This window comes from Falco naumanni, chromosome 4 (assembly GCF_017639655.2).
Source record: "Falco naumanni isolate bFalNau1 chromosome 4, bFalNau1.pat, whole genome shotgun sequence".
Classification (NCBI taxonomy): Eukaryota; Metazoa; Chordata; class Aves; order Falconiformes; family Falconidae; genus Falco; species Falco naumanni.
This window is the reverse complement of record NC_054057.1, coordinates 66,082,795-66,107,078: the sequence shown is the minus strand read 5'-3', so window position 1 is coordinate 66,107,078 and position 24,284 is coordinate 66,082,795. Positions and strand designations below refer to the sequence as shown.

The window sequence follows — 24,284 nt, the reverse complement described above, 5'->3', positions numbered from 1 at the left end:
CCCTTCCCACGGGCGTGACAGACACCCCCCGGGGCCACACGGGCAGGAACCCCCCGGGGTGGGGGCCATCCGTTCAAGACACCCCCCCTCGGGGGGGTGCACAGGAGGGGGCTTTGCACCCCTTGGGGCGGGGACCCGCCCCCCAGCCCTGGGTGCGGGGGGGGGGGGGCGGTGCCCGGCGGCCCCTTTAAGGCGGGGGCGGCGGGGTGACGTCAGGAGCTGTCCCCGGTGCTGAAGCAAGATGGCCGCCCGCTAGGACCCGGGCGGCGGCGGCAGCGGCGGCCCCCGCGCCCCCCCCCCGGCCCCCGGCACCGGCGCCGCCACCGGGACCATGTCGCTGCTCTGCGTCGGAGGTACCGGGCGGGCGGGGGGTTGCGGCTAGGGGCTGCCCGGCGGCGGCGGTGAGAGGAGGGGGGGGCGGGGGGAACCGGGGCTGGCGGGGTTGGGGCGGGGGGAGGGGGTCGTGGGAACGGCTCCATTCACAAAAACCGCCGCGTGGATTTATGAATGAACCGGCGGGGGCGCGCGCGGCGCCGGACTCGGGGGTGGGGGTGGGGAAGCAGCGCGGGGTGGGGTGGGGTGGGGTGGGCGCGACCCGCCCGCCGAGGGGCACCCCCCCCCCCTCACCCCCCCCGCCGCCGTAGGGAGCGCTCGGCAGGGAGGGGGCTCCCCCTGCCCCCCCTCTCCGCCTTCCCTCCCCCTCCGAGCTCCCTCCTACCCCTCCCCCCCCCCAAACGCAGGCCCCCACGTGCCCACCCCCAACTCCCCCCACCCGTCCGCCCTCCCCCTCCCATCTCTCCCCAGATACCCCCAGCACCCTGCACGCCCCCCCAAGTCCATCTCCCGGCACCCCCACCCTGCAGACGCCGCCCCCCCCCCCTTCCCAAACACCCCCCACCCCAAACACGCCCCGTACATCCCCCAACGCCCCACACAACCCCCCCGATTCCCATCCCTCCAGCACCCCCTCCCCAAACACACCCCCAAGCGTCATCTATCCCCAAGCACCTCTGTAATCCCACCTCCCCCCCAAAAACGCCCAAACACCCCCAGACCCCTCTGTCTTTCCCCACTCCCCCCTACAAAGCCCTAAATACCCCCCACCCCCCAAATTACACCTCCCCCTCAGCCCCCTGTGTCCCTGCAGGCATTGCCCCACCTCGAGCATGGGGATGCTGGGGGGGCAGGATGGGAGCATGGTGGTCTGGGTGCGGGTCAGGGGTGCTGGCCACCCCTTACTGGGGGGAGATGGGGGGACCACCCAGGGAGGGGAGGAGGGGATACCCTCACCCCAGGTGAATCCCACAGTCTCAGGTTACTCCGGATTGAGTGCTCAGTCTGGGGGGTGGGTGGGCAGAGAAGTCTGGGGGGGTCCCTTTCCCCTCTTTAGGCCCTGTGGCAGCCCGATGGGGAGGGGGTGGCACTTGTGGGTCCCAGGGTGGCAGGGCAGAGGTGGCAGAGTGGCAGCTGGGGACAAGGTGGGACACAGGTTGTCTGGGATTCCCCTACCAGTGTCACCTGCCCAGGAGAAATCAGGATGAAAACGGGGGCTCCCCCACTGCTGCCTGAACTCAGGGAGATGGGGGGCTGTGCCCCCTCCCGCTCCCCCCCCTTGTCCTTGTCCCTTAGGTGCTGTCACAGCCCCCACTCTCGAGGTAGTGCCACAACCGCACACAGGGAGCTGGGGGGCCAGGAGCCGTGCCAAAGCCGGTGTGGCCCCCAGCCAGACACCTGCCAGCCCCAGATTTGGGGTGTCCCCCCCCCGGCAGGGGCAGGGCCACGTCCTTACTGCAGTTTAAGGGATTGTCACACGTGGTGACACCCTCAGTGAAGTCGGGGGCGGATGGTGAGAAACGGCTCCCAGCAGGTTTGGGCTTCCCCCGCTGCCCCGTCACCGCTTGCCACAGTCACAGCTGCTTTTGTCACCCTATTTTTGGGGTCGCAGGGGTGGAGGTGCCACCCCAGCGCCTCCCCCAGCCTTCCCCTGCCCCTCCTGGGGGGGCAGGGCCATGTGCAGCCCCCAAGAGCTTCGCGCTGGGGGGGTGTGCCTGGCTGAAGAGGCCCTGGGAGGTGTGGGGTGAGCGGGGACAGGGGTTCGTGGGGGGACGGGGGTGTCTGGAGGCAGACGGACAGATGGACGGGCGGGTGGAGGGGCATCCGGAGGGACAGATGGAGAGACAGAAGGACAGATGGATGGAGGGGTGGGGAGACGTGAGCAGGTAGACGGAGGGGTGGGTGACGGGCTGGGTGGAAGGATGGAAGGAGGGAGGGAGGGGGTGGAGGGACAGACAGACAGACGGGGGGGGGGGTGTCGGGGTGGGTGGAGAGGCAGGTGAGTGGGTGGGTGGTCGAAAGATGGGTGGGCAGAGAGATGGTGGATGGACAGAGGGATGGGCGGTTGGACAGACGGGTGAATGGGTGGAAGGACAGGGATGGCTGGATGGACAGAGGGTGGGTGGGCAGACAGGACACTGGGGGGCTGTTTACAGCCCAGCCTGGTTTTTACGCTGTGGCCAGTGCAACCCCCACCAGCTGCCTCCTGCCTCAGTTTCCCCAACTGGCCAACACCCCTGAGAAGAGGCTGATCACCCAGCCTGGGGAACACTCTGGGTCTTCCAGCCTGTTGTGGGAGCACCCAGCCCCCAGGGGGGTCCCACTGTCCCCAGCTCAGGTTGAATTTAGCCCAAGGGTGGCACCCTGGGACCCGCCACCCTTGCAGCAGCTTTGGGGACTCATTAGTGGCCAGGAGAGCAGCAGAGCCCTCTCAGGGCCACCAGCCGCAGATGGTGGCAGCAGGACTTTTCCCCAGCAGTAGATGACAGCCAGGAGAGCCACGTGTTCCCTGGGTAATTGTTTGTTCCTGTCAGCTCGGGTATTTTTGGAGCTTTTCCTTCCCCTGCTCTCCCAGTTCGTTTTGGAGGCAGCGGCTGGTGGAGCAGGCGGCCCCAGTGGGTGCGTCTGGGTCTGGGGTGAGAGCGAGCTCCCGTGCCAGGGGTCCCTGTGCCGCTCTGGGTATGCCCCACAGGCAGGTCCTGGTACCAATTACTGTATCTAAGATAATAATGATAATCTATAATCTATAAAAGCATACATATAGGGAAAAATATATAATATTAGAAGACACAGTGATGCTGGCCGTCCCCACGCAGTCCCCTGAGCTCCCAACCTGGCCACACTAGGGGGTCTCTGGGATCCTGCAGCCTCCATGCCTGGCCTTGAACCAGCCCCACACATGTGAACGCCACCCCCTCCCCCCCCCCCCCCCCCCCCCCGCCGCCCCCCCGTCCCTGAGTGAGGCCACAGCTCCCAGAGTCCTGCAATTCACAGGGAACACAGCTGCAGGGCCACCGCTGGCCTCCTTCCTTGGGACAAAGATGCCCAACGTGGGACCCTTGGGGCGGCACAGGACCGGCGGCCAAGCCCAAGGGTCCCCAGTTATTTTGAGAGCAGTGTGAGCCCCCACCCCAGTTTGCTCAGGGGTACCCCAGGGCTAGGGTGGGGCTGCCCGTGCCGTGTTGCCTCCTTCGAAGCCCGTCGGGCACGTGGAGCTGGCGGCAGCCCCACGGCCCCTCTGGCGCTGGCAGCGGGTGATAAGTGGCTGGCGAGTGGCACATCTCTGAAATCAAATTACCTTTGATATCGCCAGGGCTATTTTCATCCCTCCTCGGTCACGTTGGTCTTCCACCCGCTGGCACCCGCGTCATTTAACCATTTTCCGGGTGCTGTGTCATTCCCTCCCTGCCTGGTCCCCTCCTGTGAGCCCCGAGGACGTGCCTCGCCCCTGCCACCCCCCAGCAGTGCCAGCATCGGTGCCAGGCTCTGCCCGTTCCCCTCCCCACTGTGGGCAAAACCTGGTGCCACCACCCCCTGCACCTCCCGCTCGCAGCACCGGTGCAAAGCTGGGAGGATCAGCCAGAATTGGGGGTGTTTGTTCCTGTGGTGCTGAGCAGGATCTGGCCCAGATGCAGCCCCCACCCCCGCCCCATGCAATCAGCCAGTTGGGAAGGGTCCTCAATGGGCAGCCCCTGGGAGGGGGACAGGGCTGGGGAGTGGTTTGGGGGTCGTTGCTGCAGCAGAGTTGGTGGGGGAGCATCTCCACCCTCCAGGGGCTGCCGGAGGGTGGGGAGGGGAGGGTTACAGCCCCCCTATCCCCCCCCCCCCCCCGGTTTTCTGTAGGAAATCTGGGTCAGCACTTTGGGAGAGGGCGAGAGCCTTAACCCTGGTGTGGCTGGGCTGGTGCCCTACAGCAGGGAGCTGGGGGAAGGGTCCCCCGAACCCCCCCTTTCCCCCTGGGGCGTGTATTGTAACATCATCTGTTTCCCCCAGTGGATCTGAATTCCCAAGCCGGGGGGTGAGGGGAGTTAAACATTCCCTCAGCAGATGAAGGCTGGTCATTTGGGCTTGCAAGTTGTCCCAAAGTGGTAGGTTTTTGTGGGGGGGACCTTTGCTACCCTCTGGTGCCCACCTCCCACTCATGCCTGATCTCCCTCCCTTGCGCCTGGCACTGGGGACCCCTGATTTACACCAGCAGGAGGGATCCTTTCCTCACCTTGCAGCTGTGGGGGGGCAGCGGCCAGGTCTGGGGTCCTGCCACCCCCTTGGAACCCTGGTGGGGGTCCCCAGCCCCCCGTACGGGGTTCTCAGGCTGAATCTCTTCCTCTCTATCCCTGCAGTTAAAAAGGCCAAGTTCGACGGGCCCCAAGGTAAGTGGCCCCCCACCTGCCTGCCCACCCGGGGGGGCTGGGGCTTGCGGCTCGCTTCTGGGGCTGGTTGGATGTAGCAGGGTCAGAGGAAGGGCTGGGGGGTGGTGAGGGGACCCCAGGCTCGGCCTCAGCTCTGGAGGTATCATTTGGCAATGATAGGGGGCCACACACAGAGGTGGGGGTGCCCTGAGCAGGACGGGGGGGCTCGCAGCCAAGCCCATCAGTGGTAGGATCCATCCTGCCTGGCTGACTGGGGCTGGGGGTTGCTGAGGGCAGTGTGGGGGGACCCCATGGGAGGGTGTGGGGGGGGCATAGCTGGGGTGGGGGGCACGCCGGGGGCCACTTCACCCTCCGCTTGCTCCCACAGAGAAGTTTAACACCTACGTAACACTGAAGGTGCAAAATGTCAAGAGCACAACCATCGCGGTGCGGGGCAACCTGCCCTCCTGGGAGCAGGACTTCATGTTGTGAGTGTCCAGGGGCCACCGCGAGGTCCCCCCCCCTGCTGCTCCCCCCTACCCCCCATCAGGGGGAGGTCCCCTACTGCCAGTGCTTCCCCTGGACCCAGCCTGGGGGGGCTCACCGGAGTCCTGGGGCTGAGGGGCAGGCAGAGGCTGGGGTGGCCCCAGGGGGCTGCTGGGGAGGGGGTGACCTGGCACCTTTTCCCCCTCCTCAGTGAGATCAACCGGCTTGACCTGGGCCTGACGGTGGAGGTGTGGAACAAGGGGCTCATCTGGGACACCATGGTGGGGACAGTGTGGATCCCCCTCCGGACCATCCGGCAGTCCAATGAGGTAGGGAGCCAGGCATGTCCACCTCCGCTGGACTCTGAGGGGCATGTAGGCCCCCCCCGGCTGTCCGTCAGCAGGGGCCGAGCCTCCCCACCCCTGCTTGGAGAGGACCCTGCTTTGGGCCAGATCAAAGTGGGTCCCTGGCAGCTCTCCTCACCCCCCTTTCCCCCCCCCACAGGAGGGCCCTGGGGAATGGCTCACACTCGACTCCCAGGTCATCATGACTGACAATGAGATTTCAGGCACCAAGGACCCCACTTTCCACCGAATCCTCCTTGACACTCGCTTCGAGCTGCCGCTGGGTGGGTACCATCTCTGGGCACCCAGAACCAAGGTGCATCCTTCCTTACCTGAGCCCCAGCGATGCTCATGGGCTTCAGGGGTCTCATCCTGTAGCCCCAAAAGCTGTGTGTGGGGGCTGTTGCATGAGTGCATGTGTCCGTGTATCAGTTGGGGTCTTTGCCCTTGCAGATATCCCCGAGGAGGAGGCCAGGTATTGGGCCAAGAAACTGGAGCAGCTCAATGCCATGCGGGACCAGGACGATGTAAGTCAGTGCAGTCAGACCTGGGGCGAGGGCTGGCCAGGGAGCAGCGGTGCTGCGAGCAGGCAGCCCTCAGTGGCCTGTCTCTTCCCAGTATGCCTTCCAGGAGGAGCAGGAAAAGCCTCTGCCTGTTCACAGCTCCCAGTGCTGTAAGTGCTACCCTGTCCCTGCCCTGCTGCGGGACCCCCCCACTGCCCCGTCTCCCCAGCTCCCCACATCAGTGATGCGCAGGAGCAGGGTCTGTGCCCACCTTGGGGCATGGGACCCCAACCCAAGTGGGGCTCAACCTCACCCACACCCTCACCCGTCCCTGTTCTCACCCTTTCTCCTGTGTCTGCTGGTGTTTCTTTGCTGTCTCCCTGCCCCACAGTGTGTGAGCCCTCCCGTGGGGCTAAGTTGTAGGGGAGGGGGGCTTTGCGGGGGGCAAGGCAATGGGGCTGGTAAGGACGGTCTCCCAGGGAGGCTGGGCAAGGGGCAGCGAAGCTGTTTGGTGTGGGCACTGGCAGAGGAGTCTGGGGTATTTGGGGTGGCAGCTCGGTTTGTCCCAACCTGTGCCTCAGTTTCTCCTTCTGTAATCATGCCAGGGCCACCCAGAGCCTGGCACTGTCCCAAGCACAGCTCAGTGCCTCTGTGCCTAGCCCAGGGACCTGTCCCCTGTGCAGTTCAGTGCCACCATGTGTAGCCATAGCACTGTCCCTAGCCTGGGTTGGTGCCACCATGGCTGGGAGACGCTGGTAACTGCCAGCCAGCTCCTGCTGCTGCCCCAGAGCTGCCTCCACCCTTATTGCCTCTGCCCCTTTTTTTTTGTAGGCAACTGGAATTATTTTGGCTGGGGAGAACAGCAGAGTAAGTATCCTGTCCTCTCCTCTCCTCCCAGCCTGGCGGTCCCCAGCGTGTCCCCCTTTGCTGTGCCGTAGCCTGGCCCGGAGTGCAGGGGACCTGGAGCTCAGGTCCAGCCTGTCACCGTGGCTCTGTGCTGGCTGAGGACAGAGGCACTGAGCACCCTGTCCCGGACAGGGCTGTCTCCGCAGACTGGGGGGGACATGGCACTAGGAGGCTCGGTGCCCTCAGGGTGCCCTGGTGGCCATGAGCAGCTCAGACTTTGCCTCTGTGGTGGGACATCACCGAGCAGAGGGAGGGTCCCCGCACTCCGTCCTCCTCTCCCCCCCTTCTGTATATTCCTTTTTCCCCTCCCACCCTCCCCTCATCCCCCCAAACCCCCTTCTGCAGAGGGGAGCACGTGCAGCTTGCCCCTCACCTCTTCCCGGGTCCATCTCCCCAGCATGGTCCCACGGTGGTGGGGACACGGTGGTGGCAGTAGCGGGGCTGTGCTGGGCACAGGGCAGATTTGGGGCATCCCTGGCTGCAACAGCCGCGGGGCTGTCCCCTGTCCTGCTCACTGTGGCCCCTTGCAGACGATGACCCTGACAGCACCGTGGATGACCGGGACAGTGATTATCGCAGCGAGACCAGCAACAGTATCCCGCCACCGTACTACACCACCTCCCAGCCCAACGCCTCCGTCCACCAGTACCCCATGAGGCACCAGCAGCAGAGCTCCCGTGACTCCTACACCGACTCCATGCAGAGCTACGAGATGGACTACTCAGACCAGCGTCCCATCAGGTAGTGTCGGCGCAGCCAGCTCCCCCCTGGGACCTGCTCTCTCAATCCCCGCCCCAACAGGTGGCCAAGGCCAGTGGGTCCCCGGGGCGATGCCAGGGTCGGCGCTCCCAGGGCGGTGGGTGACAGGGGGAAGGATGCTGAGGTGAGGAAGAGGGGGATGGTGCTGGCTCCAAGCCTTTCCTTCTCACTGGAAAGTTTTCAGGCTCTTTTGGGTCACTGCCCTCTTCTGTCCTCACTGGGCTTCAGGACACCCAAGCCCCAGCTGTCCTCGCTGGGAGCAGAGCTGGTGGGTTGTGGCCTGGCTGGGGACGCAGAGGTGGCTGTAGGCAGAGCCGCAGGAAGAGATGCCTGCCCGGCACTTTGTCCCCGCGGTCGCAGCACGACCCAGTTCCTCACCAGCGTCCAGCCCAAGGTGCCAGCCCCGTCCAGCAGGACAGAGCCTCCCTGCCGGCATCCCCACGGCAGCCCGGGATGCTGGGGCGCAACAGGCGGCGGCGGCGTGGCACTGGAACCTTGCTGATGATCTTCCTCTCCTCCCCGGCAGACGCTATGGTAGCGTAGACTCTGCCGCAAACGGACGCAGCGACGCTGAGTCCGCTTCCGAGTCGAGCAGGCGGACCAGCCGCCAGCCTTCCCTTGAGAGCAGGCGGTCCCTAGACCTATCGGATAGGTGGGTCGCTACCTCGTCGCGTGCTGTGTGCCGTCGCAGAGTGCTGTGGTCGGTCCTTGCAGCCGTGGTGAGGCCAACACCAGTCCCGGCAAGGGTGGCCTCGTGCCACTGCAGGGTCCCCCTCTCCCCACCCCGGGATCGCCTTGCAGAGAGGAGCGGCGTTGGGATGCTCCAGGCATCTCTTGGCCCTGTGGTGGTCCCCTTCTTGCTGCTGCATCCCGGTTCACGGTGGTGATGCCCCAGCATCCCGCTCCCACTCGCCGGCACAGCGACTGTCTGGCAGCACTGCTGCCTGTTCCTTGTCACGCCAGCGGGTGTGGGACCTGGGGCCTCGGGGACTCAGATGCCACCCTCTGTTTCTGGTCACCTCCCAGGGAGCACCTGGCTGGGCAAAAGCCTTGCAGGGTGATTTGGGACCCTTGTGATGTGCCAAGGGCCCCTCTCCCAGCTCTGCCCAGGCTCGGGCTGGGGAGGTGAGGAGTTTCCAGGTGTGAGCTGTGTCTCCTGCACCCCTGTGCCCCCAGTCCCCCTTCCCAAGGTACCTGGATGATGCCAGTACCCCTCCCTGCTGGGACCAGCCTGGGCATCCCCCAGCACCTTCCTCACTGCTCTGTCCCTTGGCTCCCCACCACCTGGCCTGGCCACCTCGAGCCATCCCGTCCCCTTGTCCCCTTCCCCCTTGCCCCCACCCTGAGCCCTGGCTGCCGGTGCTGGAGACGTGGTGTCGGCCTCTTCCTAGGCATGTCCCTGTCCTGTCTGCATGTTTGCTTATGTGAGCCTCTCCCCACGGAGCCCCGCGGCCGGCCGGCCCGTTCCCGGCAGCCCCCCGGGACGCAGGGACCCCCTCTGCGCCGCTGGTGCCCTAGGTGCAGGCAGCTGTGTGAGGGGGATGCTGGAGGGGCCGGGGACCAAGGGGGCAGATGGGGGGGTTGGGAAGGGGTCTGGCCTGGCAGGAAAAGTGGAGAGGGGACCCCCAGGTAGGGATGATGTGGTTAATGGGAGTGACGGGGTTGAGGGGGTGTTCTTGGAGAGGGGGTGCCCAGGAGGTCCGCAGGGAGCGCTGGGATGTCAGGGTAGAGGCTGGGTGGCAGGTCTGTGGGTTGGGGACAAGATGAGGTCTTTGGCCAGGATCTGGCTGGGGGTGCTGCCCGGCTGTGCCCTGCCCCCACCCCTGGCAAGAGTGAGCCGAGGGGACAGACACTGTGTCCCCCATGTCCCCACGCTCAGCCCAGGCGTAGGCAGGAACATCGGACCCCTGCGAGTGCCCCAGCCTGGGGGGCTCGTCCCAGCCCACGGAGTCTCCTGGGTCTGTGCCTTGGATTCCCAGGATGAGGAGCCTGGAGCTCACCTGGGCAGGGACCACGGGGCTCTGGCTGGGGTGACACGGGGCAGGCAGGGCTGTGGCACGGACCCACGGGAGCCCTGTCCTTGTCTCTCCTCGTGCCCGCAGCCCCACGGGGAGCAGCCGCTACGCCTCGTCGGCCGAGCTGAGCCAGGGCAGCTCCCAGCTGAGCGAGGACTTCGAGAACGAGAGCCTGCGGGACTCGGAGCTGGATGAGCGGGACGGCGACTCCTACCACTCCTGCCACAGCTCGGTCAGCTACCGCAAGGACTCGCCCCGCTGGGAGGAGGAGGAGGATGATGAGGATCTCTATTTGGAGGAGGAGGAAGAGGAAGAGGAAGAGTTCAATGAGGACTACAGCGAGAACGAGGAAGGCTACCCCAAGGAGGAGGAGGAGGAGGACCTGCAGGAGCAGGACACCTATGAAACCCCTGAGCGTGATGCCTACCCTCCACCGCAGAAACCCCCGGGGCAGCAGCAACAGGTCCCACAGCAGCAGCAGCAGCAGCAGCAGCAACCCCAGCTGGTCCCACAGCTGAAGCCGCAGCAGCAGGAGAGGAAGGAGGAGAGGAAAGAGGAGAGGAAGGAGGAGAAGGACACCTCTGCCCCCCAGGAAACCCCAGAGGCCCCCCAGGCCGAGCGGGGAGCAGATGAAGCTCCCCTGCCAGAGGTGGCCCCCGAGCCTGAGCCCCTGAAACCAGCTGAGAGGTAGGAGGGAGATGCTGACCTGTAGCATCCTTGGGATGGCACTGTACCTGGTGACACTGAGGGTGCGCTGGAGGTGGCCAGGTCTGGTGCTGGTGCTGCAGTGCCAAGAGGCAGCTCCAGGGACCTGCAGTGTCTGGGGCTTTTCCAGGTGCCTGGGGCACTAGGGTGGGAGACCACCTTGTGTCACCCTGGCGTGGGTCAGCCCCCTCGGGCACGCTGCCCTGGCCCAGCCAGCAGTGCTGCACTAAGCAGGGGCAGAGCTTAAGGTGTCTGAGATCCTGCCAGGGCTACCGAGGGCGCAGGTGTCTATATTATAACCTGGGACAAAGCTGGGGGTGGCAGAAGTGGGGGCTTGGGGCTGCGATTCCTCCCCTCTGGCTCCCTGGAGCTCGGCATGGTCGGAGGAAGAAATTTCCATCACAGGAGTCAATCCTCTCCCTAGACCACTGGTGAAAGCTCGCCCATGGCCTCCTGTGCTATACAGATGAATATTTTGGTGGCCAGGTCCCTGGTACAGCATGTGAATAATTCATATGTCAATCTCTGCCTTTAATTATTGAACACATCCGTTTTTTCATGGCTCGGTGAGCACTGCTGCTCTGCACAGAGGAGAAAATGTGATGGGCTTTTTCGGTCTTCTAGTTAGTTTAAATTATAGACCGGAGCAGGGGAGTCTCTAATTTAAAAGAATATGTAATGAGCTTTTTTCAAAAAATACATATTTAGCCCCAAGTGCTACCTAGAGCCCTGGTGAAAGTGGCCTTAGTTCATGTCTGCTTGTGGTGCCTGCTCTCGGGGCAGGGGACTTGGGGGGTCCCGTGCTGGGAACCCCAGATGAGTGCTGAGGACTCCAGATGAGCGCTGGGGACCACAGATTAGCACAAGCAAGACCCCATAGGACTGGTTTGGGCAGGTTCATCTCCTGAGCTCCCCATGGCCTTGTCCCAGCCTGGTTGTGGGCACCCATCACCAGTGTCACATCACACCAGGCTCTCCAGGAGGCTGGTATGTTTGGAGGATTTATTTTCTTTTCCTCCATATCTTGATTTTGCAAAAGAGAAGAAAAACCCTCACAATGTCCAGGCTGGCAGGTCCCCCTGGGCTTGGAGCCACTGGAGTGTCCAGAGCTCTTAATCCCAGGATGTCCCAGCATTGTGGGAAGCAGCAGAGGATGTCCTGCTGGGGAGATGAGGGGTGAAGGGTGTTTAATCCACGTGCTTGCGTCACCAGTGGTCCCCTGACCCTTGCTCCTGGAGGGATCCCTCCGTGTCTCCTTGGTGCCCAGGGCAGAGTCTTCAAAGGGAGAGGGAATTCCTGGCTTCTCCCTGCCACGCTGCTTGCAGCGCTGCCCTTCGCAGTGAGACTTGCTGCCTCTTTAGAGTCCTTTGTGGCAGCCAGAGGGTGTTTTTGCCATGGCCACGCTGCCTCAAAGCCCATCAGGATCCCTAATTGCAGCCTCAGTCCTGCCTGGGGTGTGGGGGGCTGAGTCCCACCCTCCCCGGTGCTGTGCTGGGGGGTGAGCAAGGTGTGTGTGCTTGCAGGGAGGAGGCAGAAGTGGAGGTGCAGGACCCCAAAGCCCGAGCCAAAGCCAACTGGCTGAGAGCCTTCAACAAGGTCTGCATGCAGCTGCAGGAGGTGAGCAACCCTGTGGCCGCCCACCGCCGGGTCCCAGCACCGGCTGCCTGCTGGGCTGGGGGCACGGCCCCTTCCCGTGCTCGGGCATCTTCTAGACACATCTGCTCCCTGACCCCATGGACTTCCCACCCCCTGAGGGCAGTGGGGACCCCGGGGGGCCCCAATAGTCGTGGCCCCACGCCCCCGTTCATGCCAGGTGGGACCCCACAGGGGGCAGGGAGCGCTGAGGACCCTTCCCCCGGTGTGTGCTGCATGCGGTGTGCTGGTGTGAGCCCCTCCGCCTTCTCCCCTGTATTGAGTTGACAATTTTTTGTTCTGTTTTTAGACTCCATCCTCCATCTTTTCTTTTTGTTTTGGCTCTGGATTCATCCCCTGGGGCTTCGATCCCCCTCCCCACCGCTTCTCTTTTCAGTTGTCCACCACCATGGCCCTTGCACCCGCGTCTCCCCTTCCTGCAGGGAAGGGGTGTAGCCTGCCTGCAGGTAAGCATGTCCAACAGGAGCAACCTGGCATCGTGTGCGGGTGTCTGTGTGTCTGTGTGTGGCACTGCAGGAGGGTCCCTGCACACCCCCGCTCCCCGCTCTGCTCTGGTTTTTCCCTCGCACTTCTCCCCAACTGGCTGCGGGTCCGTGCGGACCTGCTGAGCCTTCCAACCACGCTTCTCCCATCCCCCAGCCCTGAATTTTTGCACCGTGCAGCCATCCCTGCTGCTTTGCCATCCCCAGCCCCTTTGCTGGTGCCTGCCCCTCCCTTGTCCCACTCGGCCTCTTGCAGATACTTTATTCCGGGTGCCAGCTCTTCGCTGGGAAGAGCCCCAGCGGTTTAGGAACATGCTTTTCTCCATCCACCCTCCAAACCCTTTCCGTACTTGCCCAGCACTGTGGGTGCTGGCTGGGTGCTGTGCTGCCAGCAGCGCTGAGCCCTGGGGGGGCTGTCACGTGTGGGGGGCTCGGTGCTGCGCCCGTGACGGTCACCCCTTGTCTTGCAGGCTCGCGGGGAAGGTGATGGAGAAGCTAAATCTCTGTGGTTCAAAGGCGGGTGAGTATGGGGGGAAGCTGGTACTTTCTGCCCCCCCTGGGGTCTCGCAGGCTGCTCTGCCTTCCTCGTTAGGATGTGATTAACGAGCTTGTCAGGGGATGGGTGTGGGGAAGCGTTGCTGAGCTGTGGGCATGGCAGGGGGCAGATGTTTGGTCTGAACGCTGGTCACTTAGTGCTTTTGGAGGAGCTAGCAGAGATGCCACCGCTCCGTGTCCCTGCGAGCCACTGCTGAAGGGGACAGTGAGGAGGTGAGTGGGCTGAGATGGGACCAAGCTGGGGTGGCAGCTCCCACTTCTCTCCCATAATCTGGGGCTTGAGGGGTGCCATGGGGAACCTCGAGCCCCTCACCTGGATGGGCTGTGGCTCTCGCCCCCATGTCTGCCTCACAGGCGGCCCTGCAGGCAGAACCTGGCAGGTTTCCTTGAGGACCCACCAGAACGTGCCATGTTTTTCTTGTGGACAGGGCTGGAAGCCGTGCTGCCCCAGTTTCTCTTGCAGCAGAACAGCTTGGTGGTCACCTTCGGTGTCCCGGAGGGAAACCCCGGCTCTCCCGCTTCATGCTGCAAAGCCAAAGCTAACTGAGCCAAAGGGGCTGTTTTCCCCCTTGCGTTTCACTCTCACGCCACTGAAACAAAACATCTTCACGGGGGGAAAACCACAATTTTCTGCCAGAATCCCCTTCCCCGCTTGTTTTCAACCCAGTGATCCCTGCCCTGGCTGGGGCAGTGGTGTGGATGGGGGTCCCACAGTGGGTCTGAGCCCACCCGGGGGTTGCTCTGCAGTCCAGTCTGCCAAGTCCCAAGTGAACACAGGGCAATAGCAGGGGGGTCCCTTCCTGCCTCAGTTTCCCCTTCCCCGCTGACTCTCATCTCTCTTGCAGGCCTGGAGGCGGGTTGATCATTATAGACAGCATGCCGGACATACGCAAGCGAAAACCCATCCCCCTAGTTAGCGATTTGGTGAGGTTCCTCCTAACGCCTTGCACCACACAGCTGCCAGCTTCGCTCCTGCTGCGCCCCGCTAGACTGTGCCGCCCGCCCGTCCCGGCTGGTGCTTGGGTGCCCGGCTCCCCAGCTGCCTCTAACATGGCTTGTGTTTTCTGTTTTCTTTTTTTTCCGGCCTGGCTTGCCTGTCCCTGATGGCAGTGGGGCAGCAGTAAGGTTTCTGCGCTGCATTAACAGCATGCCCGACATTAAGCCTGGACGCAAATCTCTCCCTCTAGTCAGCGATCTGGTGAGCGCGGTCCGAGGGGTTAAAGAGAGAGCACCCTTGGGTGCTGCTGGCCAGCCCTGCCCAGCCTCCTCCAGCCCCACCAGCATGGGGTGGGGGTGTCCCAGGCTGTTTTGGGGGCCTCCTGGCCCTGGCCCTCCCGGTGGGCAGCTGTGAGGATGGCACAGCTGGACCCTCCCTACCTGGAGGATGGCACAGCTGGACCCTCCCTGTCTGGGGGTGCTTCTCTTTAACGGAGCTCCAGGGCCCTGTCCCTACACCAAGCATCAGCCCAAGGCTTCCCGGGGCTGCAGCCGGTTTCCCGTTCGTTTGACCGGTGCTGTGTCCCCGGTCCTTTCCCGTCCTAGGTGCCACAGGCTCCCCACGGCTCCAGCTGCACTGGTGCTGGCCAGATGGACCCACGTACCAGCGCAGGGGTGGTGCTGGCTTTCCTGAGCTGTGCAGACCCTATGCTTCTGTCCCCACCGTGGTCACTGCACTGCTACAGCCCCGTCCCCATGCTGGGGTGCCATCCAGCCCTGGGCTGTATTGCCCAGGGATACTCTGCTGTCACCCCCTTGGTGACAAGAGACAGTGGTTATGGAAACCAGACACCCTTTGGACCCATGATTAGGTGCCCTTCACCTCCGTCCCCCTCTTTACACCTCACCGCCTCCACTTTGTGCCCTCCCCAGGGTGCCTCCACGCTGTCCCCAACTTGCCTGCCCTCTCTCATCCTGCTGCACCCCAGTGCCCCCCAGCCCGCTTGGGCAGCTGCTGATGCTTCTGCACTGTGCTGTGTCAGTGTTGGGGTTTTGGGGTGGTGGGTTGTGATGGGGTGGGCAGGGGGCGGGTGTCCGGTGGTGCCTCTGCCTTTCCCTGCTGGGATTTGGCAGCCAGTGCTGTGGCTGGGGTGGCAACCCCCCCCAGGGCCCAGCGCTGGGTGAGGGGCTGGTGTTGCCCCCATTCCTACTCGTTCTGGCGGGGAGGGGGGGCAGACTTGCCCTGCTGGGGGGTGACTTGCACTAACGACCTTTTATTCCCCCCTCGCCGGCCCTGGCTGTTCGTAGGCAATGGTAAGTGCCCCCCACCCCAGTCTCCCCCCAGGGTCTCAGACACACATCGAAAGGCTTTGCCTCATTGAGCCTGAACTGGGAACGCTGTGGGCTGCTGAACTGGTTCCAGTCCCGCTGTACAACAGGGTGGCACTTTGCAGCACCGGTATTGCTAGGCACTGGGCTGTCCCTGCTGCCAGCCCATGCAGCCCACACCCACCCCTGTCTGGGGTGGGGGTCCATCCCACATGTTTTATGGCCCCTGGGACCCCAAAAGAGTGTGGGAGGGACACCCAGTGCTCTGCCGGATCTGGGAACTGTTTTTCTTTCCCACAGTCCCTGGTCCAGTCCAGGAAAGCGGGAATCACGTCCGCGCTGGCCTCGAGCACCTTGAACAACGAAGAGTTGGTAGGTGGTGGGGCTGGCTGGGCACGGGGTGGTCGTGGCAGGGGGGCTGAGCTCCAGCCAGCCATGCCAGCAGTGGTGCTGCGGGGTCTGTGCCACCCCAGCATCCTCCTGCAGCGATGCCAAAGCAGCCAGGATGCTCACGGCTGCATCTGAGGGTGTTGGTATTTGTCCTCTGCCCTGCTCGGCCATGCCCGGCGGTGACGCTGCACGTGGCCCAGCACCCATGGATGGGTCCCTGCACCCTGCCGCATGGCTCAGCTGCGGTGCGGTGCCCGAGTTTTTCTCCCCCTCTCTCTCCTGTCCTTGCACAGAAAAACCATGTTTACAAGAAGACCCTGCAAGCCTTAGTGTACCCCATCTCCTGCACGACGCCCCACAACTTTGAGGTGTGGACAGCCACCACCCCCACCTACTGCTACGAGTGTGAGGGGCTGCTCTGGGGCATCGCCCGGCAGGGCATGCGCTGTGCCGAGTGCGGCGTCAAGTGTCACGAGAAGTGCCAGGACCTGCTCAATGCTGACTGCCTGCAGAGTAAGGAGCCCTTGCCTGCAGCCTCATCCCTCCTCATCCCATCCCTCATCCCATCCCTTTGGAGAGAGAGGAGGGAGCAGCCTGGAGGGAGCTGCTGTAGGCATGCGGGAAGCAGTGAGGAGGGCAGATCTGTCCTGGGCAGGGTGTAGACCCCTCCAGGTTTGAGTTCATTCATATGTGGTGGTGGGCTTGGGGAGCTTTTGGCTGTCTCCTAGGTGCTGCCCACCCCTCCCACCTCCACCATCTCACCCATGGCTGTCCTCTCCCAGGGGCGGCAGAGAAAAGCTCCAAGCACGGAGCAGAGGACCGGACCCAGAATATCATCATGGTGCTCAAGGACCGCATGAAGATCCGGGAGCGCAACAAGCCGGAGATATTTGAGCTGATCCAGGAGGTGTTTGGGGTCACCAAGACCACGCACACACAGCAGATGAAGGCAGTGAAGCAGAGTGTCCTGGATGGCACCTCCAAATGGTCAGCCAAGATCAGCATCACGGGTAGGCACTGGCTGCGCCTGGCACTGTGTGTGCTGGGGGACCGTGTGGCTGTCCCCTTGCACAGGGATGCTGCGTGCTCCAACCCCCCTCCTGCCCCTCGTCCTGCAAACCAGCTCCAGCCCCTGAAGCTCTGCCAGGGGACACAAGGTGCCTGTTGCAGGGATCTCTGTGACCGTGGCACTGACTCCTCTCTCTCTCTGTTCTCTCCTCTGCGTGTGCCACGCGTGTGCCTGGCGTGGCTGGGTGTGTGTGGCCGTGCTGCAGTTGTTTGTGCCCAGGGTCTGCAAGCAAAGGATAAGACGGGTTCCAGTGACCCATATGTCACTGTCCAGGTTGGAAAGACAAAAAAAAGGACTAAAACGATCTACGGCAATCTCAACCCGGTCTGGGAGGAGAATTTCCATTTGTAAGTTCACCCCTGGCGCCTTCCTGGCCACTCGTGGTCATGCTGGGCTGTCAGCGTGTCCTGGCGAGTTGGGAGGGAGGCAGCTGGGGCCTCATCCTGCCCCAGTTGAGGGTGGAAGGGTGCTGCTGGGAGTGCCGAATTTGTGCCATGGAGGGTTTGGTTCCTGGTGATGGGGGCTGATCCAGGCTGCGTTGCAGCTGCCTGAGCATGGTGCTGAGCCCGCCGGGGAGGGCTGGGGCCCCCACATCAGCTCTTTTCCCCAGTTCCTGCCCAGTGCTGGGGTGGTCCCTCTTGTTTAGGGAAACAGAAGCTGGGGAGAGGCTGGAAAGGTTTCCCTGCTCATGCGAGGGCTTGTCCCTTCTCACCCCTGCAGCGAGTGCCATAACTCCTCCGACCGCATCAAGGTCCGCGTCTGGGACGAAGATGATGATATCAAGTCCCGTGTCAAGCAGCGCTTCAAGAGGGAGTCTGACGACTTCCTGGGCCAGACAATCATTGAGGTCCGGACCCTGAGCGGGGAGATGGACGTCTGGTACAACCTCGGTAACCAGCTGCCCCAGCACGGTCGGCTCGGGCTGGGACCCCCGGCCCTCTGCGCCTGGGGGGTGTGCCGCCAGCCCTGGCGTGAAAACTATTTCAGCATCTTAGCATAGGGTCTGCTGTTGAACACCTAACACTGAAAGCCGCTAGGGTGGAAGTGCTTTGCCAGGGTCATCCTCAAAACCCTTTGCCCAGGAGGTCTGGACCACCAGCCCTCTGCAGAGGAGAAACTGAGGCACAAAGAGGCCACGTCCCTGTAGTGCCTGGGGATATGGCCAAACCCGTCTCTGCAATGCCTCGTGACCCCCCCCCAGCCCTGAGAGCCCCTCCACACTGGAGCCATCTCCCCCTTTTTTGGGCCAGGAGTGAGCGGAGCTGCTCCGGGGAAGCCTCACGTCTTGTTCCCCTCCCTGTATCCCCACAGACAAGCGGACAGACAAGTCGGCCGTGTCAGGAGCCATCCGGCTGCACATCAGCGTGGAGATCAAAGGCGAGGAGAAGGTGGCTCCCTACCACGTACAGTACACCTGCTTGCACGAGGTGAGCAGCCCGGGCAGGCACAGGGGGGCATGGCCCCCACCCCAGCCATGCCACTGTGCCACCGCTGGCCCCGGGGACCTGACAGGACTCATTTGTACCTCCAGAACCTCTTCCACTTCGTGACGGATTTGCAAAACAACGGGGTGGTGAAGATCCCCGACGCCAAGGGGGATGACGCCTGGAAGGTGTACTTCGATGAGACAGCCCAGGAGATTGTGGATGAGTTTGCCATGCGCTATGGGGTGGAGTCCATCTACCAGGCCATGACGTGAGTCCCTTCCCCCCCCGCTCAAAGGGGCTGTGCCAGCCCTGGGTTGGGGGCATCGCTGTTGGTGTCTTCCTCCCTTGCTGCCCTTTGCACCCACCGTGGGTGCAGACGTGCTCCCCTAGCTCGCCACACACCCCTGCACCCCTCCCTCCCCTTCTCCGTGCGTGCACCCCAAACCCCGCGCCCCTTCCTACAGGTACCCCCTCCCGTGGCCCCACGCCCTCACCTTCCGCCTCCCTCTGCAGGCATTTTGCCTGCCTTTCCTCCAAATACATGTGCCCGGGGGTGCCGGCGGTGATGAGTACCCTGCTAGCCAACATCAACGCCTACTATGCCCACACCACGGCTTCCACCAACGTCTCAGCCTCTGACCGCTTTGCTGCTTCCAATTTCGGGGTAAGTCCGATGGTGCGTAAGCCTTCCTTCCTTCTTCTCTCTCTTGTCTTGGGAGGGGGTGGGGGGCTCGGGGGGCGAAAAAAGGCTGTGCAAAACACCCCGCTCCAAACTGCAGCTGGGCAGCAGGGGGTCAGGCCTTGCTTGCACCAAAATTCATCCTGCTCCCGTTTTTCAGGAAGGAAAAGAGCCACCACCTTCCTGGGAGAAGGTCTAAATTTGCTCCCCAGATTATTATGGTAAAACCGCGACTGGAGTCCGAGCAGGCTGGGATGCTCCGTGGTGGTGTGGCAGGAGGGGGAAGCCTTGGTGGCAAAATCACAAGCAGGTGGCAAGAAGCCACCCCGGCAGCTCACTGGGAGTTTTGCACGGCCCTGTGAGCTTTGGGCGCACCCCGGGACCGCTGCAAACTCACCTGGCTGTGCCAGCACCCATGGGTGCCGGCTGGGTGCCCTCACTTGCAGTGAGCTGGGTGAGTTTGTGCCGGGTCCAGGTGCGCCCTGGGGGATGTGGGTGAGGAGGGGCTGAGTTCTCGCCCCGGCTCCCCCCGTGTCAGCCCAGAGGCAGCAGGTGGGTGCTCTGGGTGTGCACAGGACGAGCCAGGATCAGTGCCCAGCCCCAGGTCAGGCCAAGTGGGTAGCCAGGGATGCAGCCAGGGCTGAGCGCAGCTCCGGGCAGCAGCCGCTTTGGCTCACCTCCCCGTTCCCGTTGCAGGGGGCAGCTAGAGCCAAGCGAGCTGTGCCTCTGGGTCACGCAAGAGGAGGAAACTGTAAAAAAGCAAAAAAGCAAAAAAAAAAAGCACCTTTTCTCTAACGTGGAGGGTTTTAAAAACTTGTTTCTTTCTCTTTTTTTAGAGAGCCTAAGGTCGGGTCCTAAAGTGCCCGGCCATGTCGCTTTATCCCCGAGTTCCCGCCGTGTCCAGTTTTAAAGTGCTGCAGCCGTTTGGTGGCGGGGACACACGGTCTCGGCCCAGAGCCTGGCTTTGCCGTCTCCGGCGGGCGAAGGTTTGCGGTCGCCAGTGCAGGCTGCCGGCTGGCATGAGCCGCGGCCAGGCGGGCATGGGACTTGCTGCCCCGTCCCGTCCCCTTGTCCTCCCTGCCCAGGACTCGGGGAGCTGCTCTGGGCTCTCTGGAGCCCTGTGGGGCAGCCCTGACCCGGTACAGCCTCATGGGAAGCCCATGGGGTTGTCCAAAGTACCACCCCCCCTCCAAGCAGAGATGCAAAATGAAATGCCTCCCGACAGCGTTTTGGGGCAGGTCGGTTGCTTTGCCCTCAGCTCTGACCCCCGATCCGCAGCTCAACGCGGGATTTGCATCCTGCGCTTCCTAGGTGGGAGCTGGGCTGAGCTGACTTGAAGCCCCTCGGCCCCAGTGAAGCCCCTCTACCCTGGGCGATTCCTGCCCACATCCCCCTGCGCAGCCCTGCTGGGTGAGCGAGGAGCCCGCAGAGGCGTCCAGCTCCCGGGGTCTATCCTGGCCTTGTCCTGAGGCAGCTCAGCCCCAGAGATGGGTGAGCGCTGCAAGAGCCCAGCTGCTTTTTGCCTGCCCTTTTTTCCTGAGCTCTTTGAAAGCTTTAATCCAGGGGGCATGATCCTGTGCGCCCTCTCCCTCCTTCTGCCCCGAGCCCAGGCTTGGAGGTGTCCAAGCAGGCAGGGCAGGTAGGGAGGGCAGCCTGTCTCCCTGCGGCACCAGCCACGCACACACAAAGGGGACACACGGTGCTGCCTCTTGATCCTGTCCCACACCTGGCACAGCCACTCGTGCCACGGTGCTGCCTCTCAATCCTGTCCCATGCCTGGCACAGCCACTCGTGCCACGGTGCTGCCTCTCGATCCTGTCCCACGCCTGGCACAGCCACTCGTGCCACGGTGCTGCCTCTTGATCCCGTCCCACGCCTGGCACAGCCACTCGTGCCACGGTGCTGCCTCTTGATCCCGTCCCACGCCTGGCACAGCCACATGTGCCACGGTGCTGCCTCTTGATCCTGTCCCACGCCTGGCACAGCCACATGTGCCACGGTGCTGCCTCTTGATCCTGTCCCACACCTGGCACAGCCACTCGTGCCACGGTGCTGCCTCTCGATCCTGTCCCGTGCCTGGCACAGCCACATGTGCCACGTTGCTGCCTCTTGATCCCGTCCTACGCCTGGCACAGCCACATGTGCCATGGAGCTGTCAACAGCTGCCACCGAGCCCCAGCCACCAGCGAGGACACGCTTGTCTCCCATCTCCGCGGGCATCCTGTGCCTGCCCGCAGGGCTCTGATGGAGGAAGGAGGGCAGGAGGGCCAGCAGGCCAGCAGGAAGGAGGGGGATGAGCCGGGGACAGTGCAGGTGGGGCTGGGGACAGAAAGAGCCAGGGGCAGCAGGGAGGGGGGACGGTCCCTGCCGCCTTTCCCCCGTTTACCCGGCTCCGGGGCATTTCTCCACAGAAGGAACGGTTTGTCAAACTCCTCGACCAGCTGCACAACTCGCTGCGGATCGACCTCTCCATGTACCGGGTAAGGAGCCCTGCTGTGCCTCAGTTTCCCCACCTTTCTAATAAGGTCTGGAACAGCAGGTGGCTGTTTTTCTCCTCCTTTGCTTGCCCCTGTGAGAGTTTTGTGTGCAATTCCACTCTTTTATTCCCCTTTGGCAGAACAACTTCCCTGCCAGCAGTCCGGAACGGCTGCAGGATCTCAAGTCCACAGTGGATTTACTGACCAGCATCACCTTCTTTCGGATGAAGGTACTACTGGGGCCCCGCTCGCCCCATCCCTCTGGTGGGGGGCCTGACCCTTGCCAGCCCCGGTTCTTTGCATGGTTGGGGTTGTGCTGGCCTGGTGGTAGCCCCTGGGTGGCTGATGGGGCTGCCCCCACCACTCCCTCCCCACACCCCCAGGTCCAGGAGCTGCAGAGCCCCCCCCGAGCCAGCCAGGTGGTGAAGGACTGCGTGAAAGCCTGCCTCAACTCCACCTACGAGTACATCTTCAACAACTGTCACGAGCTGTACAGTCGCGAGTACCAGACGGACCCGGTGCGTGGGCCAGGGGGAGCTGGGATGCACTGGGGTGCCAGGCGCTGCGGGGGGACCTCGCTGCCCTTCCCCATCCCCTGCCCTTCTCCTTCGTGTGATGCTCCTGCTCCCTCTCCGGAGCGCTCAGCCCCGTGCAGAATGAGCCCTAAGCTTTGGGCAAGGTTTGACCCCACTGCTGCGGGGTTGAGACTGGGGTCAGACAAGGGGGGGGCTGTGTGGGGGCCTCCAGGGTGTTCCCAGAGCCCTCCTGCCACCTTGTTAGCCCTGCCATGAAATCGAGCCCTGCAGGTAGGGTGACTGGAGCCTCCGCTGTGTCCCCATCACTCCAGACTAAGAAAGGCGAGGTGCCCCCTGAGGAGCAGGGCCCCAGCATCAAAAACCTGGACTTCTGGTCCAAGCTCATCACCCTGATAGTCTCCATTATCGAGGAGGACAAGAATTCCTACACGCCCTGCCTGAACCAGTGAGTAGGTGCTGGGAAAGGGGACCCTGCTTTGCACCGGGGGGATGCTCACATGGTGGCCTTGGTAGCTTTAGTCCTTTGGAACTGGGCTGTAATGTCCATTGTACAGATGGGGAAACTGAGGCAGGCAGGGGGTGTGCAGGGGGTGTATCTCTGAGTGGAGGGCTGGTCCACCCCGTGTCCGCGCTTTCCCCTTGCCCCAGGTTCCCCCAGGAGCTGAACGTGGGGAAGATCAGCGCCGAGGTGATGTGGAACCTCTTCGCTCAAGACATGAAGTACGCTATGGAGGGTGAGTCCCACCGCGCCGCCCGTAGCCCCAGGGAAACCAGGCAGGAGACGCACTCTGCTCCCACCTCCTCTGTTCCCTGGGTAAACCCATTTCTCCCCTCATCAACACAACGCCCGGCTTAAATCCCACCGAATAAGCGCTTCCACCTTACCCCATCACCCTGGCATCCCCGGAGCATCCTCGGGGCAGCCGCCTCCCCAGGTTTGGGGCTTGAAGCAACCCCCCCCTGCCCTCACCTTCCCCGTGCAGAGCACGACAAGCACCGCCTGTGCAAGAGCGCGGACTACATGAACCTGCACTTCAAGGTGAAGTGGCTCTACAACGAGTACGTCACTGAGCTGCCCTCCTTCAAGAGCCGTGTGCCCGAGTACCCGGCGTGAGTACAGCCCTGGGGGGCAGGGGAGGGGATGCTTGCCCCCACCGGGGGTTGGCTGGCCTCACTGGGAACGGGTCTGTCTTCCAGCTGGTTTGAGCCCTTCGTTATCCAGTGGCTGGATGAGAACGAAGAGGTGTCGCGGGATTTCCTGCACGGAGCACTGGAGCGGGACAAGAAGGATGGGGTATGAGCAGGACTGTCAGCGGGCGCAGGAGCTGGGGGTGTGCGAGGGGCTTGTCCCTCGATGCCCAGCGTATCCCAACTGGGGCCAAAGTTTCCCTCCCTGCCCCCGCTGACGCTGCCTCTTCCTCCCCCAGTTCCAGCAGACGTCGGAGCACGCACTCTTCTCTTGCTCTGTGGTGGATGTCTTCTCCCAGCTCAACCAGAGCTTCGAGATCATCAAGAAGCTTGAATGCCCCGACCCCCAGATTGTTGGGCACTACATGCGAAGGTTTGCCAAGGTGGGCAGCTGCTGGGGCGGGGGCCGCTGAGCTGGCAGCACCCCTGGGACCCCGGTCCCACCAGGGCTTCTGGGCTCTGCTGCCTCCCACTCAGCCGCAGGCAGCGGCGCAGGGCATGGATTGCACCACCTCGAACAGCAGCACTCAAGCAAACACGCCACCACGGACCCTGTGGGTCTCCGGGCTTTGCTAGCACAGCAGATTAGCTAATTAATGAGTTATTTAGTTAATTAGTCTTGTTAGATTAGTCTAGATTAATTAAATGCCACTGCCTTGCTGCAGTGTGGGAGTTGCAGGCAGGCTCGGTGATGCCTTCAGAGCTGTGCTGGAGCTGCCCGTGCAGACCAGCCGTGCCGGAGCTGGCTTCCAGCGGCTGTGCCTGTGCAGCTGCTGGTGCACCCGTGGGGCCAGAGAGCCTAGGGGTCTGAGGGTGCACCCAGGTGTTGGGATGTTCCATTGCTCTGCAACTCATGGTCTTCTTCTTCCTTCCTCCCCTTTGCTGCTGCCCGGGTGTCCGTTGCTGCCCTTGGTTGGCTGCAGACCATCAGCAACGTGCTACTCCAGTACGCTGAGATCATCTCCAAGGATTTCGCCTCCTACTGCTCCAAGGAGAAAGAGAAAGTGGTGACGTATCTCCCTTCTGCTTGCAACCTGCCTCTTGCTGCCAGGCACGACTGTCCCCACGCGGTGACCCCAGCCATCACCCCAGCTCCAGAGCTGGTCCCCATGGCGCGGGTCCTGCCCTCGGGCTCTGTCCTGTGGCAGTCCCTGAAACGCTGC

The 24,284-nt window shown here is 63.1% G+C and overlaps 1 protein-coding gene across 11 annotated transcripts in view; it reads left to right on the top strand.

The window, feature by feature from the left end:
* Positions 1-232: 232 nt before the first annotated feature.
* UNC13A (unc-13 homolog A) overlaps positions 233-24,284 on the top strand; it is a 36,579-nt gene continuing 12,527 nt past the window's right edge. For 4 of the 11 annotated variants that reach the window (XM_040592848.1, XM_040592846.1, XM_040592845.1 and 1 more), the window contains exons 1-31: positions 233-353; positions 4,674-4,703; positions 5,071-5,170; positions 5,380-5,497; positions 5,673-5,796; positions 5,966-6,039; positions 6,131-6,185; positions 6,847-6,882; positions 7,452-7,662; positions 9,783-10,382; positions 11,924-12,017; positions 13,006-13,055; positions 14,201-14,288; positions 15,335-15,340; positions 15,656-15,727; positions 16,039-16,258; positions 16,528-16,755; positions 17,020-17,161; positions 17,535-17,704; positions 18,126-18,241; positions 18,346-18,509; positions 18,755-18,917; positions 21,332-21,400; positions 21,538-21,627; positions 21,781-21,915; positions 22,245-22,378; positions 22,582-22,667; positions 22,917-23,043; positions 23,131-23,227; positions 23,361-23,504; positions 24,045-24,128. In XM_040592848.1, the coding sequence (XP_040448782.1) occupies positions 332-353; positions 4,674-4,703; positions 5,071-5,170; positions 5,380-5,497; positions 5,673-5,796; positions 5,966-6,039; positions 6,131-6,185; positions 6,847-6,882; positions 7,452-7,662; positions 9,783-10,382; positions 11,924-12,017; positions 13,006-13,055; positions 14,201-14,288; positions 15,335-15,340; positions 15,656-15,727; positions 16,039-16,258; positions 16,528-16,755; positions 17,020-17,161; positions 17,535-17,704; positions 18,126-18,241; positions 18,346-18,509; positions 18,755-18,917; positions 21,332-21,400; positions 21,538-21,627; positions 21,781-21,915; positions 22,245-22,378; positions 22,582-22,667; positions 22,917-23,043; positions 23,131-23,227; positions 23,361-23,504; positions 24,045-24,128 (3,849 nt within the window). In that variant the 5' untranslated portion in view covers positions 233-331. Of the gene's footprint in view, positions 354-4,673; positions 4,704-5,070; positions 5,171-5,379; positions 5,498-5,672; positions 5,797-5,965; positions 6,040-6,130; positions 6,186-6,846; positions 6,883-7,451; positions 7,663-9,782; positions 10,383-11,923; positions 12,018-13,005; positions 13,056-13,935; positions 14,015-14,200; positions 14,289-15,334; positions 15,341-15,655; positions 15,728-16,038; positions 16,259-16,527; positions 16,756-17,019; positions 17,162-17,534; positions 17,705-18,125; positions 18,242-18,345; positions 18,510-18,754; positions 18,918-21,331; positions 21,401-21,537; positions 21,628-21,780; positions 21,916-22,244; positions 22,379-22,581; positions 22,668-22,916; positions 23,044-23,130; positions 23,228-23,360; positions 23,505-24,044; positions 24,129-24,284 lie in introns of all 11 variants that reach the window. The other 7 variants (XM_040592849.1, XM_040592851.1, XM_040592843.1 and 4 more) reach the window with 3 other exon arrangements.